Source organism: Terrapene carolina, unplaced genomic scaffold (assembly GCF_002925995.2).
Source record: "Terrapene carolina triunguis isolate 2854851 unplaced genomic scaffold, T_m_triunguis-2.0 Scaffold192, whole genome shotgun sequence".
Lineage (NCBI taxonomy): Eukaryota > Metazoa > Chordata > Testudines > Emydidae > Terrapene > Terrapene triunguis.
The window spans coordinates 1,325,274-1,342,898 of NW_020664543.1; the positions used below are offsets into that span (position 1 = coordinate 1,325,274).

The window sequence follows — 17,625 nt, forward strand, 5'->3', positions numbered from 1 at the left end:
CAAACCTGAATCAGAGTGCAGTGTCCTCTGGAACCCTTCCTTATCTCTGCCAGATACTAGGCAGGGATGGGGGTGCTCCAAGGGGCAGGGCCGGCTTTAGGACCTGCGGGGCCCGAGTCCGCGGTCCAGGTCTTCGGCGGCGGGGGGTCCGCGCCGCGTTTTCCGTGGCACTGAAGGACACCCCGCCGCCGAAATGCCGCCGGAGCAGACCACTGCCGGGTGAGCCTAAGGCACGGGGCCCTCTTAGGCACGGGGCCCGATTCCAGGGAATCGGGGGAATCGACCTAAAGCTGGCCCTGCCAAGGGGCTCTTTCTTCCTGCAGTGAAGCCAGGATCCTGGCCCAGGAATTCAGCCTCTGCCCACAACCCTGTTTGATCAGGCCTGGGCCGCTCAGCAATGCATTCCCACTTCCAGTAAATTACTGGGCATTAGCAGTTATCTGGGTTCAAACCCATGCCTGGCACGTTTCCAAACGCTCCCTTGGATTTCCATGGCTTTGGTCATTTCCCTCAAAGCCACCTAGGGACTTTGTCTAAGAAGCCCTACTCAGCCAAGAACCTATCTCCCCCCACCTTCCTGGAGGGTGCCTTGGGGCATCCACGGAACATGGAGACAAAGCACGGGGGGGAGGGATAGCTCAGTGGTTTGAGCACTGGCCTGCTAAACCCAGGGTTGTGAGTTCAATCCTTGAGGGGGCCACTTAGGGATCTGGGGCAAAATCAGTACTTGGTCCTGCTAGTGAAGGCAGGGGGCTGGACTTGATGACCTTTCAAGGTCCCTTCCAGCTCTAGGAGTCCCTTCCATTAAAAAAAAAAAAAAAAAAAAGCAACAGGGCTTGTTTGCTATTGTCAACACAAGCTGCAAAGCTGTGCACCCTGGCTGGGGAGATGGTGCTGCTCTGTTCACCCCCATCTACCAGCTGGATGGGGGAGGGGGAACAAAGAGAAAATCCACCCCACAATCAGGAAACCATGTGCTGCCCCCAGAAGTGAGGTAGACGTGGTTCTGGAGATACACACCAGAGCCAGGCCGGGAACAGTAAGAACTCACTGGCTGCACGGTCAATGGGAGAAACGGAAGCATACTGCGAGAAATTCCCTCTTCCGCCTGGTTCAGACACAGTCACTAGGAGAGCTCCATAACCCATACCCTGCCAGCCCTGGCACACCTCCTCTCCCTGCTGCAGAGCACAACCCCCCCCGCCCCCACTGGGGGCGCTGGATGGACTAGAGGGGGTGTGGGAGCTGAAATCTGGGACTGAGAGACACTGGGAAAACGGGCCGGGGGGGCATGAGGGCTACAGGTTAGGATGGAAGGTCATCGGCAGAACTGGGTGGGAAGTCCAGGACTGGCAAAGCAGGGGGCTGCAGGGGAGGAGGAAGGGACTTTGGCAGAGCTGTGTGGCTGGGCTCAGGGCTGGAATAGCTGGGGGCTGCAGGGCAGCATTACATAGCAGTGGAAAAGCCTGGGGGGCTGAATCTTGTATAGCATCCATCTACACTGCGAGGCTCCAGCTAGCACTATCAGGGTTTCCCCTGTGCTAAGCACTATGTCTACAGACTCAATGTGGGGAATGGATCTAGTATGTCCCTCCCAAATACCTGTGAGAACAGGCTCCATGAGGCTTGGGTGAAGCCAGTTCTGGACCCACCTTGCCATTTGCTGGCACCCTCCTTCGGCAGGAGGGCACGCTCTGCCCAGACAGCGGCACCACTGTGTTCCGCGCTCTCTGAAAGTGTCTCCTGGAGAATGACCCTCAGGAGACAGAGAGCTTCAGATGGGGAAGAGAGGAGAAATGCCTGCAGCTAGGAGCTGTAATTTCTCTGGCTGGGTCTAGTCTGAAGCCTGCGGGAAAGCCCACTGATGCACATGGCGTTGTGAAAAGGAAATCAACAGTGCATGCATTTGAACAACACAGCGCGGGCGCTGTATTGCCAGCAGTGGGACAGGTGTACCTTCTGCTTTCTGAGTGAGACAGAGATGGAGCCGGAGGTGCTTAGCTCTAGGCAGCATGTCCAGCAGATGCAAGCTGCACTTTCCATTACAGCAGGCTTACTCCAGGGGCTTTTGTTCTGTTGGAAACACTGGAGGAAAAGGCGACTATTGCAGGGGAATGTGCCTGCTCTCATGGGTCCACTACCACTGCCCTTACAGCCTGCCGTGGTAACAGGCTCTCTGTGCGCATAGCACCTTTCATCCCAGTGCTTCTCCAAATAACAAAGAGGAGCAGCAGTCTGACAGAGAACTCCAGAGGCAATGAGAATGTTTAAGCAGGGATGGAGAATCACCAAGACAGGAAAATGGGAGAATGTGGAATACAACCCGGGAGCTGCAGAGGAGATGGCTCTTGCACCCACAGTGGCCAATTTTTGGTTTTGGGGGGAAGGGGGTTGCATTCTAGTAAAGTGCCCGAGTAGAGGAATATTTGGATGGTGGGGAGAGGGAAGGGATGAAGGCGACAGCGTGTCTTGAGACACTGAGCCTTTCAAAGCTGCTGGATAGGGGGAAAGTGTGGGATTCTGCATTCCCTGTTGTGCATGATGCCCCTGTCTCTGCAGGAGCAGGACCATCCTTCCACTCAGAGCCAAGCCCCCTTTGCTTCCGATCAAGACTCATCCCTGTTCCCTTCCTTCCTTCCTCTGTGCCTGTGGCTCCCAGCGGCTGAGCAAGCCACTGGCACTCTCCAGCCAACTCTAGAAATACCCAGAAGATTTTACTAACATTCACAGGCAACTTTTCTGCTGCTTCCCTGCATTACGGCCCACTCACTCCTGCTGACCCAGATATCGGCATCCAGCCGCAGCTTCCTCCTTTGCCGCTGGCCCCTCCTCCTGATGCCTGATCCATTCAGTGAGGTCACAATCCAGTATCAGTGTCACCACATGGAAGTAGCAGTGATGTTACCAGCACTGGATTGTGACCTCATGGAATGAGCAGAAAGGAGGCGCCTGCAGTCTGCTGCAAACATCTGGGGCTGGGGCAGCAGCTGCAGCAGGAGAGAGGGGAGCAGGAACGCAGGGAAAGCACATGAAAGTTTAATGGGAACCAGCGAAAATACCATCATGTTTACAGTGGCTTGTACATTGCAAGGGAGCTTTTGGAGATATTTCCCTCTCCTGAACTGGCTTGGGGTTTGGGGATATTCTGACTGGAAACAGAAACACACACACACAGAATACGGCAGAGCTGCCAGTGCTCTGTCACAGGCAAAGATACATTTAAAGGGACTCATCCAATGTCTCAAGACACATGTAAAGCTGAGCCTGGAAGATTCTTTGGTTTTGCAAACCTGCCCCTGCCAACTCACCTTAACCTTATTCAGAGAAGCAAGGGCACATGCAGTATCTCAGGGCCTGTCTACATGTGAAACTAATCCGCAATAAGAGCATCCACACATGGAGTTGATCAGAAACAGTTAATGAAGAGCAGCTATTCTGGAATTGCTCCACGTGGAGAGTAGCCCTCGAGAGCCGAGAGCTAGGTCTAGGCAGGAACACTCGGAACTGGAGGGATTTCTTTGCTGGGCCACGGGGGGTTGGTTTTACTAGGGAGCATATGCCTACAAAATCTAGGCACTAACAACTATCCTAGCAGTGTGGCCACAGTGGCCTAGGCAGTGGATCCGGCTGGCTGTGTACGTGCCCGGGGCTTGGGTGGGATTCTACTCGGGCACCTCGCCTGAGCTGCCGCATGGGTTGCTGCAGCCACACTGGTTTTAGGGAGCTAAGACCACGTGTTTCTCTACCCACGTTGGGAACCACACCCTTCAGCTACTGTGTAGACAAACCCTGTGTGACCCAGTAAAGGAGTAAGAGGTGCCCCAGACTGTTGTGGCAGGAAGCAGCCATCAACAACTCGGATTTGTCAGTATTCAGTTTGTAAAGCAAACCTCTATCTTGTGGCGAGGACCAATTCCCCACTCCATCCCCCAGGGGCTCTGAAGGATATGGGGTACAGTTAGAAACCTTATTAAATTAAATGCACGAACGGTGCTGCTGGCTAAAGCCAGATGCTAGCCAGGCAAGGTTCTTCACACAGTTCTGCCCCTCAATCCTGACCTGCAGCTCCCCTGCTATGTCGGACCTGCCTTGCCCTCCTCCAAAGACTTTTGATTCTGGGGAGCTGGATTAAAATCCTGAAATCTGTCATTTCCATGAACTTGCTTTTATTTTCTTTTGAAATATTAAACACAAGCCTCTCAGATCTTTCCCAGCATAATGGCTACTTTGCTGGGACCCCACAGAGATTCACACACTGGGGCAATCCAAAGGAGAGAAAAAATAACTCTCTCTCTCACCCATTATCACAAAGCTAGGGGCGATGATGCATTTCAAACAGATGCTCTGGCTGCTTCTTGGTGCTCCCAGTCTCAAACCATTCAACAGCTTTTTCAGGGCCAACTACACACAATCCAGGGCATCAGAGAAAGGGGTGATAGGCTGCAAGGGTTCATGCTCTCTCTCCACGAAGGGGCAGGTGTCTAGCTCTGTGTGGCCAGACCCAGAAGAGTGTTAGGGACCCTTCACTGGGATGTCTGAGTGGGCAAGGGGCAATTAGCACAGTTCTTCCCCCTCCTCTGAGTCTATGGCAGCTGCTCCCCCTGCATAGAATCACCAAAAGCAAGTCAATGTTTATGCTACAGTAAAAGTCTTACTGACATGCGCAGCCAAAATGCCCTGACCTCTGCTGGTACAAATGCAAAATAAATACAGGTACATGCAGGTTAGTGCTAAAAATTCCCACTAGTACCCAGTGGGCACAGCACCTGCACCTGCTCTGTCCCGGGCACTCTACAGGCACTGCCCCAGCACCAACTTTGCCCTTGCAATCCATCCCTGCTCCCATTCCAGGCCCAGCACCAGGGTCCAGACAACCCAGGGGCACAACACCTGCTACGCTAGGAGAACTGGGCACAGCACTCCCACACTGAAAAGTAAGAGGGGACTGCCCGGGCCCAAGGCCTTTTGTGAAACTCTGGAGAGCAGTCTCCATGAATTTCCCCTCCATGCCTGTTACCTAACCACTGTGCAGCCCATGCCTGTCTCACCCAAAGAGCCCCTTGGTGCAGAGAGAAGGAAGCAGCCTTAGGGCCTCTGTCCCAATGCAGTGTATGCCCTCTGAGTTTCTGACAGCTGCCGAGGGAGTTCGCCTTGCACTGCAGCCGTCCCAAATGGGGATTTCCCATGGCGGTGGGCAGGGAAGGTTTCCTATTGGGAGGGAAGGCCCATTGAGCAGCGTAGGCTTGGGCCTCTGAGGGAGTTTGCTCCCAAAGTGTGATCCTGGGCTAATGCCGAAACCCTCACAAAGAATCCAACGTTAAACACATTGTGAGGCCAACTGATCCTGGGATGTACCTTCTGGTCCACCAAAGAATGTCATGTGAGGTCACACTGCTTGGTACCAAGGTTGTGAAACGCATGCACAGACACCAAGGATAGAGTTACACATGTATACAGGGAATATGTCCCGAAGACTGCGTCCAGGCAGAGGTGACAAACAGGTTTTCGGTCAGACAAAACATGTTTATTCACCCATCTCTGTCAGCATGTAAATTAAGACAACATCAGGTAAGTCCCATTTAAATATGAAGTGAAGGGGAGGAGTGTGAAATCAAAAGGGAGGCAGCGCACCAGAGAATAAGCCATGGGGGGAGGTGTATCCTGAATCTGGGTACAGACAATGGACCTTGGGAGGTATAAGGAGAAGGCAAGGAAGACACCACTTTACCCTGCACCTAGGAAGTAATGGAGCAGTATGACTGCATTCATAAAAAGAGGATCCAACCAGCTTGGTTGAAACGCTGCAAAGGACACATGGGTGAGACAAACTTCTTTAGCCAGGAGGCTAGCTTGTTAAGTTCAGTCTCTAGGAAGTATATCAGAATTTCGGTTTACATGTAACTTTTTGTTTCCATTCTCCTGACTCACTATCTCTTGAATCTTTGATAATAAACGTATTCTTGTTGTCACTATAACTCTAGCTCAGTGCTATGGTGGTAAGCCAAGTGCGGATCCTGACTTGAACCGAACAAGCTGGTGTGTACACTGTTCCCTAGGGGACAGCAGGCCAGGTATTTCTGTCAGGGTTCAGTGGAGATGGGGCTGGGGAATGCTTCAAGGGGGCGCAGGCAGGGGTGCCCCTATTGTTAACCTGCAAGGAAAAGTAAGGGATGGCAAAGCCCAGAGGAGGTTGTTTGGGCGGCTGACAGGCTGGTGGCATCAGGAAGCTGACACCCAGCTAAGCACAAGCAGAGGAGGCCGAGGGGTAACAAGATGACTCCCAGTCCTGGGTACCCCAAGAACCATCATAGGGTTCAAAACCCTAAAATGTTAACCTGGGCTGCCATCCACACCCTGCCCCACTGCAACAGGATCTGCACTCTCTGCCAGATCCTCATCACCCAAAACAGCCGTGCCCAGCAGCAAACCACCCCCCACCCCGCCGGAAACAGCCACCTGCTTTCACCCTCTTGCCTTGGGATAATTACGTTTTCAGTCATGATATAGCAAGCTGCTCTTCCAGCATGGGAACCAATGATCCCAAACAGCCAAAGGCAAAGGCAGAGATCAGAAACAGGAGCCTCGTGGAATCCAAGATACCCACCTGCCAACACAAGCCGCTAATATGCAGATAGATAACTGCTCTCTCCTTCTAACGCATCAACAGCCACAAAACCACCAGCCCCTGCCCCCCTTCACAGCAAGCCTCCCATCCCAGAGAATGGCTCTCTTCCACCAACACCTGCTCCTCCAGCCAGAGAGCCCTGCTGGGGGTTTCAGCCCTTTGTGCTAGCCCTGGCTGCGGGGGGAATTCTGTCTCCACAGCCCTTTTGGCCCCTGCCTGACTGCCCTGACGACCAAGTTGGGGCCATCTCTGGTAGGATATGGGCTGGAAACCCAACTGCTGAGCTGGGCTGGAGAGAAGCTAGCAGCCGCCAAGATACGAGAGGTGCAGACTCCGTATCCAGACCCAGCAATGTAGTCACTTTGTAATAAGGAAGTGACTCTCCCAAATGCAGCGTGTCACGGGGGAAGGGATTTGGGGCTTCTCCTGCGTGGAGTGTCCAATAGTTAGGAAGGAACCTGGGCCATGAGAGGGAAGCCAGCCCCCAACTCATGCTGCTGCGGGCTCAGGAGACAGCAGAGCAACCAAGTCTCTTCAGAGCCAATTATTCTGCAGGGGAAGGGGGGGTGGGCATGTGTCAAATAACCTACATGCCCTGTAACAGGCCAGGACCTACTGAAAATTCATCACCTTCATCCCACCAATTGCTGCTAGGAATATATGCCACATTCTCACCACAGAATGAGAATCCCCAGTCGCCCCCACTGAGGCCCCAAGAGCCAGGAGCTAGTGACGAAGAGATGCTGCATGTGAATCACATGGGCCAAAAACAGGAGGCAATGAGACTCTCTTGGCCCTAGCCCTGGGCTCCTGGCCTCTGCAGAGTGGGTGCTGGGTACTCAGGATCTCACACAATTTACACTTTTAATTAAGTAGAGCAGGCATGGCCCTGCCCTGGTGCCAGCGAGAATCCCTGGCTTTTCTCCTTCAATCAATACAATCCTTCCTGAAGCCCCTTCATTCAACACAATATTTATAGGAAATGACAATTCGACACCGTGGATTTACTGAGATTGAACACACAGGCAGCGGAACCAGGACAGAACCGATGCTCGGGAATGACTCCGTCTCCCAGCGCCAGGGGAGCAGCACAGGGCAGAGCCTTCCACAGGTGAACAGCTGCAGTGTCACAAGGAGCAGTTCCCCAAGCCAGGGCTCTGACACCTCCCTCTCTGATTCCCCTCTGCCTGGGCTCCAATCTCAGACTCTGCAGCAGTTGTTCTCAACCAGGAGTACAAATACCCTTGGGGATACGCACAGGTCTTCCGAGGGTACATCAACTCATCCAGAGATTTGCCTAGTTTTACAACAGGCTACATAAAAAGCACTAGCAAAGTCAGTACCAACTAAAATTTCATACGGACAATGACTTGTTTATACTGCTCGATATACTAATACACTGAAATGTAAGTACAATATTTATGTTCCAATTGATTTATTTTATAACTATATGGTAAAAATGAGAAAGTCAGCAATTTGTCAGTAATAGTGCGCTGTGACACTTTTGTATTTTGATGTCTGATTTTGTAAGCAAGTAGTTTTTAAGTGAGGTGTAACTTGGGGGTAGGCAAGACAACTCAGCCTCCTGAAAGGGGTACAGTCGTCTGAAAGGTTGAGAGCCACTGCTCTGCAGTATTTCCTACTGGGAAAAGCCAAGACACCGCCAATGAAATGTCAATGCAGAAGCCACAGAAGTGATGGTGAGAAAGTTCAGAGCATCTTTCTGATGGCCCAACAGGGTGTGTGAATGTGCTGGTCACTGGGGCAGATCACTCTCTCCTTCCCCCACCAGCCCTTCGCCACGGAGCTAAGCATGCAGATAATGAAGCAACTCAGCAGTGCACAGTGCCTTCCCATCTGCCAGAGGCATCAGCAGGCCCTTCCTGGGCAGCTTAAGGAAATCCAAAGTGCCTCAGCAACACCAGCCCTTGGTTTCAGTATTACGCCTGACAACCAGCCCATGGGAGAAGACGGGAAGGGGCTCTGGAGCTTGTGAAGCTTAGTAAAGGGGTGGACTTGACACCAGCATCACCCAGGCATGTCTTCTCCCTTGAAAAAGCTGCTGCACTGTGCTCACTTCTCCTCCCACGCAGCACTGGCTCTCCCACAGGCAGATTCCATCTGGGGATCAGCACTACAGGAAACCTTCCGCAGAGCGACAATCTGGTAACTAGCTCTAGTAAACTCTAGGATCCTTCTGCAAGTTCTCTGCTGATGGGGGGCGTTCGGTGAAGAGGTCAGACAGCAAATGGCAGAACAGAGGGCTCAGGGGGTTGGGACTGGACTATGGAATGTGTCACTCCTTGGCTGTCTGTTCAAACCCATCCCTGCTGGGCAGCGGCCAAACCTCGAGAGTCACTTGGTGCCCACCTTGCAAACCCACCGTCACAACTGGCAGTCTGAGCAGAGTGCACGGGCCATGGAGTCTGCACTCTCTCTGACCCGGAGATGGGCTCCCAGGGGAGGTGGAGCTGTCCCTACTGCACTCTATGCCTCTTCCCTCCCCTTGTCACTTGTCTAGCGGTGGCCCCCTCTCTGCATCTCCTCACAATCTCCCTATACCCAGCACCAGAGCTTTCTTGTCTGCAGCTCCCTGTCCCTCTCACCCCGGCAGCTTTTCATCACCAGCCCAAAGCTCAGCTGAAGGCATCGCTGCTCTCTCTGCGCTGAGGATTGGGGAGTTTGTATGAAAGTGGCGACACAAACAAAAGCACATGACAAAAGTTCCTGGCAATAAACACCTGACTCGAGCTTTTCTGGGGAGTTTCTGGACTGATTCTTTTTCAGACTTTAAGGCAGATAATTCCCCTGGTTCTGGGCAAGACGCCATGGGCCTTCCTCTATGGCCATGCACCCTGTGAACTTCATTGACATCAGCCCCAGGGAGGTAAAACACCACTGAACCAGAATGGTGGCATTTTCCATCCACTCCACACACTTTGCACTGGGTGAATGACGACACGAGGGACAGGGTAAGGGAGAAGTTCGCCCTAACAGCCAATTTTCAGAAATGCTGCGTCTCCACAACTCTGCCCTGCTGGAGTGCTGTGAGTGCTCAGCCTCTCTGAAAAACAGGCCTCTGGGGTCTCAACTTGGGCTCCAAGAAAAGAAAGTTCCCAAAATCAGGTGCAATTTTGGAAATTTTAGGCCTGAGTGTTTTCGCATGAGACTCAGTTATCACCCAAAAGCCAGGCTGGGGGGAAAGGGCTGCTGAGCCAGCAGGAGAGTGAAAAGGGGGCTGGCACATCCCTATGTGTGTGAGATGATGCCAGTCACATGGCTTAGCCCAGGCAGGAAAGCCAATCAGGACAGAAGACAGGTGGCATGTGAGCGCATGGAAACACGAGGCAGGAGGTGCTCCAAAAGGCGACACTAAATCCTCATTATAAGGCTTTTTAAATGCACAGACAGGATATTAGCGTTTAAAGAGCTTCTAGGACTCCAGGGCAAACTTTAAAAATCATAATATTTATAGAAACCCTCCTTTCATTCGCCCCCCACGCTCTTTATTTCTCCTGCAATCACTGCTAATTTGAAGGCGTTTTGCTTTGGCATCCCAGCCTGTTGTGGTGTCAATTACTGAGCTGCCCGCTGGTAGCTGCCACTGCAGAATTTCCCTGCAGCGCTGCCAACAGTGACCACAACGCCAGCCGCAGGAGGAAACCAAACCCCTACGCTGTGGAGACTGAGAAACTCCTGCCGTGGGCACGACACTCAAGCTATTACCTCATTGCCCTTGGGAGCTGAGAGTCCTTCTGCACAGCCTGGGGAGACCAATCCTCCTCCTAGGAGCCGAGGCCCATCTCTCCCCAGACTCTCTGGTAGAGCCAGCAGACAGCTGCCTGTGCTGTGCTAGGTGTTACTGGGAGGACAGAGATCCCTGAGCAGGGAGAAAGAACTGTTTCCTGGTTAGAGTTGGGGGTTAGGAGTCAGGAGAGCCAAAGCGCTACTCCCTGAGCCCCACTCCACAGCCCTGGGGCTGCACACAGGGCTCTGCAAAACTCTACCTGGGGCCTATGGAGTTGCTGCACAGACACCCACTGCAGTCCTGCCCTGTATCCATGTGGTTTGCTCCCCTAGCTGCACCAAATCTCATCCTAAATCAAGGCCCCTTTACCCCAACCCAGCTAGCCCACAGCTTCCCCTTCAGAAACACATTCTCCAAATGCACTATGCCCCTCCTCGGACAGCCGCACTCAGGAACCTCCCATCCCAGCTGTGGCCTCCTGGCCTTGACCGGGTGTCAGTCAGGCGTTTGGAGCAGAGACACGAGCTGAGTGCTGGGAACCCCCCGAGTCCTGTGCAGAATTTAAACCCTGACAGAAAGGGGCTCCTGGGCCCTCCGAAAGGGGCTGCACAAAGACTTCAGAAAGCAAAGCACCTTCAGACCAAAAGCTGCTTCCCTGAGAAAGCCTAAATTCACACTAGCCTCCTCCCTCCCGAGCGCCTTTCCTCCACCTCCTCCCTTCAGCTGCCCTAGTGCCCTCTCCATAATTCTGGAAGCCTGCAGCAGGCTGGGAGTGGGGAACCCCAATCTACAGACTGCTTCCAAATAGAGTGAGCCCCTGCTGGCCTGCCCCATTGAGGGGCTGTGGGTCTCGTTTCTTTCTGGGGCTGTGAAAGCAAAAAAGTCGCTGGAAAACACCACAAATGTCTGCTGAACGCTTACCCTGGGCCAGAGTCCAGAGCAGAGATGGGCACCCCCTTCACTAGCCACTCAGGAGAGCCCCAGAGCACTAGAGCAAGGCAGTGGGGAGAGCCCCAGAGCTGCCTGGCCTCTGGACAAGGGCAGGTTTAGCGGCTGTATTTTGCAAACACTGGCCGGACTGGTTTAGGTCAAGACTGTGTCTGTGGCACTGTTACACTAATGGGTAATTCGATTTACACCCCAGCACAGCCTGGCAGAAGCCTGAGTACCGCTCAGCACTTTGGCTATCAGGAAAGGGCATTCTGTGGTTTTATGTATTTACTTTCAGACATATAAAAATGAGCTCTATTGCCTGGGCACAGGAACGACAGCCCATCAACATGATCCTACACCTCTTTTATCAGAGTCGCTCCCCAAAACACTAACCAGGCCAGGGGACCCCACACTGGGAACCCCCCGGTCACTTAAACCAGTGCCTGATAGCTCAGGAGTCTCACATATGACAGAAACATGTAAGGAAAGAGGCACTTTCTAAGGGGATGTCTACCTTGCAATCAGGAGGTGTGACTGCAGCATGCCTGGACATACAGTGGTACAAGAGCTCAGAGCTAGCTCCGGTAACAAACGCAGTGAAGCCATGGCTAGCGCCACCCACCCGTGATTCTGGGTATGTATTCCAGTGGACCCCGTGCTGCTGCTGCTGCCCTTCACTGCTGTTGTTCCTCAAGCCAACCCTTCAACTTCCCCTGGACTGGGGTGGTAGCCAGTGCAGATTATGGGGCAGAGATGGGAGATGTTGGGAAACCCTGCTGGAGACGAGATCTGGCACACTGCACCTTTCTACAATGGCTGTAACTCAGCACACAGCATTACTGTAATGCCACCTCTTCATGAAAAGGTTGTAATCTCCTTACTGAGTGCAGATGAGAAAAAGCTGCATTGGCCATTGCTGCTACCTCAGCATCCAGGAGCAGGCCTTGGGCTGCATCCCATGCAGCAAATGGCAGACATTCACCTGCCTCCAGCGCTGACAGAACCTTCCCTGCAGCATCTCAGTCTTGTCTGGATTGAACCCAGCTAGCCCTCAGCCAGACCTCAACCTGTTAGACACCAGGTAAGTCGTGCCATTGCCCCAACCAGCTCAGGAGAGGTGGAGACATGCAGTGAGCTGGGTTTCCTCCACATATGAAGACACTGCAGCCCATACTTAATTAACCGAGTAGCCCCATACATACTTTGAGCTGGAGAACAGGGCTCTGTGGAGCCGCCTGTAAGATTTTTGGGGCCAATGAGCAGGGCTGAGTGCTCTGGGCTCTCTTAGAAAGAAAGGAATGGAGCCACTCATGAGCAACCCCTGCGACAGCCCCACCACAACAACGCACAGCCAATAGTATGGAGGGCAGCTGGAAGATCTAAGCAAGCCACCCTGGAGGAGATCACGGGGACTGCATTCAGCCAATCTGGATTACGTGGTGAGACCCAGATCAAAAAGAAATGGTCACAAACCTCTGGCTAGGAGCAGGTGAAAACGGCATTCCTGGCCACTGATGCCACTTGTGATTCCAGGCACAGCCAGGATTCCAGAGGCTTCCCCAGCTGCAAACCGCTTAGACAAAGGATGAGTAAGTGCCATCAAAAACAGGGGCAGGAACCACCCAGTCCACTAGCATCACCCCCATGTTATTCAGCCTGGCATCAGACAGCTTGATCTTAGCCAGGCACCTACTGTGGCTTGGCACAAAACCGACAAAGATGCCCCTCCACACAGCTCTGCTGAGACAGAGAGCTGGGTATCTTTCACGGATGGATGACAACACTTGGCAATTTCCCCAGTGACCTCACATACATGTTCAACAGGAGGGTTGGCAAAACAGAACTGTGCAGATGAGCAGTTGCGTCAAACCTTCCCTTCTGCTCCCTCCCAGACAAACAAACAGAATCGTTCCAACAGGACTGCAGGGGATTAACAAACCTTGGAGGCTGCTCAACAGTCTTGGAGGCTGCTTGGACACCAGGCCATGGCCCAGGATTAGCAGCAGAACATCAACCAACAAGAGCAGCACAGTCACTGCACCAGACCCAAACTGAAAGAGACAAGGACTTCCGAGGAGTCCAGATGGTACCAGTTACCTTTGCCATAACCGCCTCTCTAAGCTTCCCCAGGAAGACAGACTCAGAGGCAGGGCAATAACTGGTGAGACTGCTAAGAGAGGGCTTCTAGAGTAGCATTCTCTGGGGCAGGTTCTGCTCAGTTACGCAGGTGCTTGCCCTGCACAGTCACGGAGACCATTTGTATCTATTATCCCATCTCCCCCTTGCTGTGCCATGTGTCACAGTCTCTCGCTGCCGTTGTTTTCTTTTCTCCTCTCTGTTATGTTCTTTCAATGTCTTCGCATTTTCCTTACACTCTCTCCCTAAACAGCACCTGAGCCCAGTAACATGAGCGTCTGCATGGAGTGTCAGCCCACGAGGGCATGCCTGACTTTGAGCTGGGGTGAGCCCAGCTCCAGGAGACATCTCTGTGCTAGCTCTAATGGAACTGGTGGGCCAAAGCCAGGATGCAGCCATGGCAGCACAAGTATGGAAGAGGCAGCCGCCCTGAGTCCGTAGCTGTCAAAGAGCCTAGGCCTCAGGGTGGCTGGCTGTCCTGCTCCTTGCGCCACTGCACCTCCTGTTTTCGTCGAGCTCGTGTGAATACGTCTCCTCGAGCTGGGACTCGCCCTCAGCTTGATGTGCAGACCCCTCATTCACAGGGGTGAGATCAAAAGAATCTGCCCCCTACTACTTAAAATGGCTTAAATCATCCTGGAGAACAGGTGCCCTGGCTCACTGCAGCCCAGAGAGATCAGGATTGGCACAAAGGGTGACAGCACCCAGAGCATGGCCAGTGAGCCTGTTCCCAATGCCACCACTATGCAGAGCAGTGAACTGGGACCCTGGCTGAGCTAAATACCCTTTGCAGAGCCCTCGGGCTGGGATGCTGGCGCTTCTACAGATAATAAGGTGGGGAGTGGGGGTGGGAAGGAAGCACTAACCACAGCCAATTATACCATGTGAAATAAGCAGGAAGTTACGCCCAGAGAGCCAAGAACCCCCTGCCCTCCGCCACCTGACAGCCCTATCTCATGGGAAATCTGAGAGGCAGACTCAGGGCAAGTCTACACTACAGCGCTACACTGGCGCAGCTGCATCGCTGCTGTAGCACGTCTGGTGAAGACGCGCTATGTCGACGGGAGAGTGCTCTCCTGTCAGCATAATTGCTCCACCTTGGTGAGAAGCGGAAGCTGTGTCAGCAGGAGAGTGTCTCCTGCCAACATAGCACCATTGTGGACAGTGCAAAACGTGCGTTGCTCGGGGGGCAGCTTTTTCACACCCCTGAGTGATGTAAGTTAGATTAACTTAGGCCGTAGTGTAGACCTGCCCTGAAAGAGGGAGAAGCCAGTGTAAAAAGCCAGGTGACACCCTACCGAGCTCCCAGAGACCCCACACCCCCAGGTAAGTGCATGGCACTCCTGGAGAAGGGTGGTCCTGGCAGACCACAAGAATGCTGTCTGCTGCTCTTGTCTCAAGCCCATTTGCTTCTTCATCTTGTCACTTCATTCTCTCCTGAATCTGGCTAGACTGCCCTGGCTTTAACCTCTGGCTGTCTGGCCTTGAAGCTCCCAGTGACGGTGCTTACAGGTCAGTTCACATGCCCTTTCAATACCTGCTCCCACTGTTCACATGCCCCTCCTTTGTGCTCTATTGGACAAGCTACATTTAAAGTCTCTTGTCCAAGGCATTGAGGACAAGGCCTTGTCCACGTCCCTGCAGCTGCTCGCTGGGCTGCTGCCTGAATACCACGGACTCATAACTGAGAGGCCTCTTTCCTTATTTCCAGCAGGACTTGCTGCCAGTCAAGCTGAGCTGTTTGAAAGGAGCATGGGAAACTCAGATGTGCTGGGTACAGAGACGAAGGAGGAATTTCCCAGCGCCAGGCCAAACGAGCAGTAACAGATGCCCCTTTCTCCACGACACTCCCACCCTGGGCCACGTTCTCTAGGGTTCCACCCCTGGGTAAGTGCTTCTGGCATTTCACGTACAGCACAAGCCTCTTCTGAGCAAAGCAAACCAAACAACAAAGCAACTTCTCTTGAGCAGCCAAAGATTTGCTGCTTCTGCTAACTGTCCTCCACTCCTCTTCCAGAGAGTGATGTGAGGGGAGATTGGGTGGATCAGGTGCCGAAAGATTTCCTAGTGGAGGGAATATGCCTCTGAGCAGGACCTCCTGCTCCCCTGGCCTGTCACCTGGTGATCTGCAGAGAGCTCTCTAGAGAACAGCTCTGAGTCTAAGAGCCCCCAGGGCTGTGCTACAGAAAGCTCCCAGTGAGCCTGGGGCTCAGAGGGGGCAGATGCAGGAAGAGGCAGAACTTTGGGTCAGGGTTTGTCCAGAAAGCTTTCCTAGCAGGGAGTAGGGAGGGGTCACCATGCCTTTCGCTAGTTGAATTCAATCCAGGAAGCCCTGCCCTGCCCTGCTCAAGTTGCCCTTTCTGGGAGGGGGAAGACAGCGCCCATCTCCTTGCTCCTGGGGGCCTGTCTCCAGCAGGCAAACACCTGATCCCCTCTGGCTGTATGGAAGCCAGGAAGCAGAGAGATCTCTGCTGGAAGAAGAAAGCGTCTCCCTGGCAGGCAGCAGAGCTCCAGAAGCTGGAAGCAAGCACACTGTAAAACAAACCAGCCCCCAGCCCCCAGCCAAGAAAGGGGAAAATCCTGTGTTTGGTACCTACCCAGAAATACATCATCATGTCGGCAGCGGGGATGCGCAGCACCAGAGAGGAGCAATCGGGTGAGCTGGCCTAGCAGCGCAATGAGAGGGTGTGGGGTTCCCCTTCCGCTCCCCGTGCAGCTGGCTGAGGCGCCCCGCACTGTGCTCCCTCGCAGTCTCTGTCCCCGGGATTTCTCCGGGCTTTGTGCTGGTAGGTGGCTTGGCAGCAGTGCCCTATCGGCTCGGGTCCCTCGCCGGCACAGCGCGGTCACTTGCCACAGGCCGCCATGCACGTCAGAGCTGGCCATCAGTGTCCATCGTGCTGGTGCTCAGCTGCTCGTGGTGCGAGGGTCGGAGAAAGGATTCCAACTTGGGCAGGGAAAAGGAGCGAGCCCCCAGATCCCAAGCACGAGTCACAGAGCGAGGAAGGGTGGGGGTGAGGGGAGCTGATTCGATATTAAAAACAGGGGGAGGGACCAAAAATAAATCCTCTTGGGTGTCCTTAGGAGAAAAAGGAAGAGAGAAAAAGCGAGCGAGGCTGGACCTGTTCCTCCTGCGGAGGTAGAGTACAGCTGGCTGGGAGTGCAGGGGCTGCTGGACTCAGGCTGGGAGCGCGAGGCCAATCAGAGGCGAGGAGCCAGGCTGAAGGACTGGGGGCCAAGTTGCCAGGTTTGTTGTGGGGGGCTGGATGGGCTGCCGGGGAAGGGAGGGGAACGTGTGGCGGGGAGAGCGAGCGCGTGCATGGCAGAGCTGGGAGTGTGGGCTCCTGCTCTGACACTCTGTGTAACGGATGTCCTGCCTCAGCATTTTTCAAGCTACCCTGTCAATAAGGGAATCGGCTGCTCTCACAATTAACCTGCGAGGTGCCAGCCAACTCTGACTGCGCTTGCTCCCTGGCAGGAGTGATTTTTCCTTTCCTTTTCCTCTCCTGTTCCTGGGTCAGGCTCAGCCAGCATCCCTGGCTGACAGCCTGAGCTAGGCCCAGCTCCTGGCTTCTCATGGGCCAGGATGGACTAGTGGCTGCCCCACCCCTGGCCAAGGGAGAGAGGTCACTGCAGGAGCACCCTGCCCTCCCATTCTCACGGCTACGGCCTCAGTCACTTCTGCACAAACCCCTTCCTCCGAGGCTGTTTAGGGAGTAAAAGTTCTTGGAATGATTATTATTGTCTGGCTTACGGTAGCACCTCGAGGCCCCCTTGTGCTGGGCGCTGCAGACAGTGAGCGAGTCCTTGTTCCGAAGCGCTTACAACCTAACTAGACCAGACAGACGTGGGGCAGGAGGCAGGAAGGAAAAGCAGGAGCAGCCTTGGTAGAGCCTGATCCCGGAGGCTGGGGGCACCTGAGATTAGTGAGCCTAAGGAAGGGAAGGGGCAACCCTTGAACAATGCTTTACTCTGTGATCTTAAACAGCAATAACGCCCCTGGGCAAACCGACGGGCTGAGTTCAAAGGGCTGCCCACGGCTACAGAGTCCAAGGCAGAGCTGGGAACCCATGCAAAGCATGCACCTGCCCCGGGCCTGTGCTGTGGGCAGCCCAGGTTATCCCTGCCGCTCGGACTCTGTCACTGCGCCTGCTCGCTCATTCACCTGCCCCGGGCCGGTGCTGTG

The 17,625-nt window shown here is 53.8% G+C and overlaps 1 protein-coding gene across 8 annotated transcripts in view; it reads right to left on the reverse strand.

The window, feature by feature from the left end:
- Positions 1–17,625, reverse strand: part of RBFOX3 (RNA binding fox-1 homolog 3) — a 90,609-nt gene that overhangs the window by 67,409 nt on the left and 5,575 nt on the right. For 7 of the 8 annotated variants that reach the window (XM_024205952.3, XM_024205954.3, XM_024205958.3 and 4 more), the window contains exon 1: positions 16,040–16,089. The exons of the other annotated variant lie outside the window; for it this stretch is intronic. In XM_024205952.3, coding sequence (XP_024061720.1) covers positions 16,040–16,057 — 18 coding nt within the window. In that variant the 5' untranslated portion in view covers positions 16,058–16,089. Of the gene's footprint in view, positions 1–16,039; positions 16,090–17,625 lie in introns of those variants that run through there. 8 annotated transcript variants of the gene reach the window in all.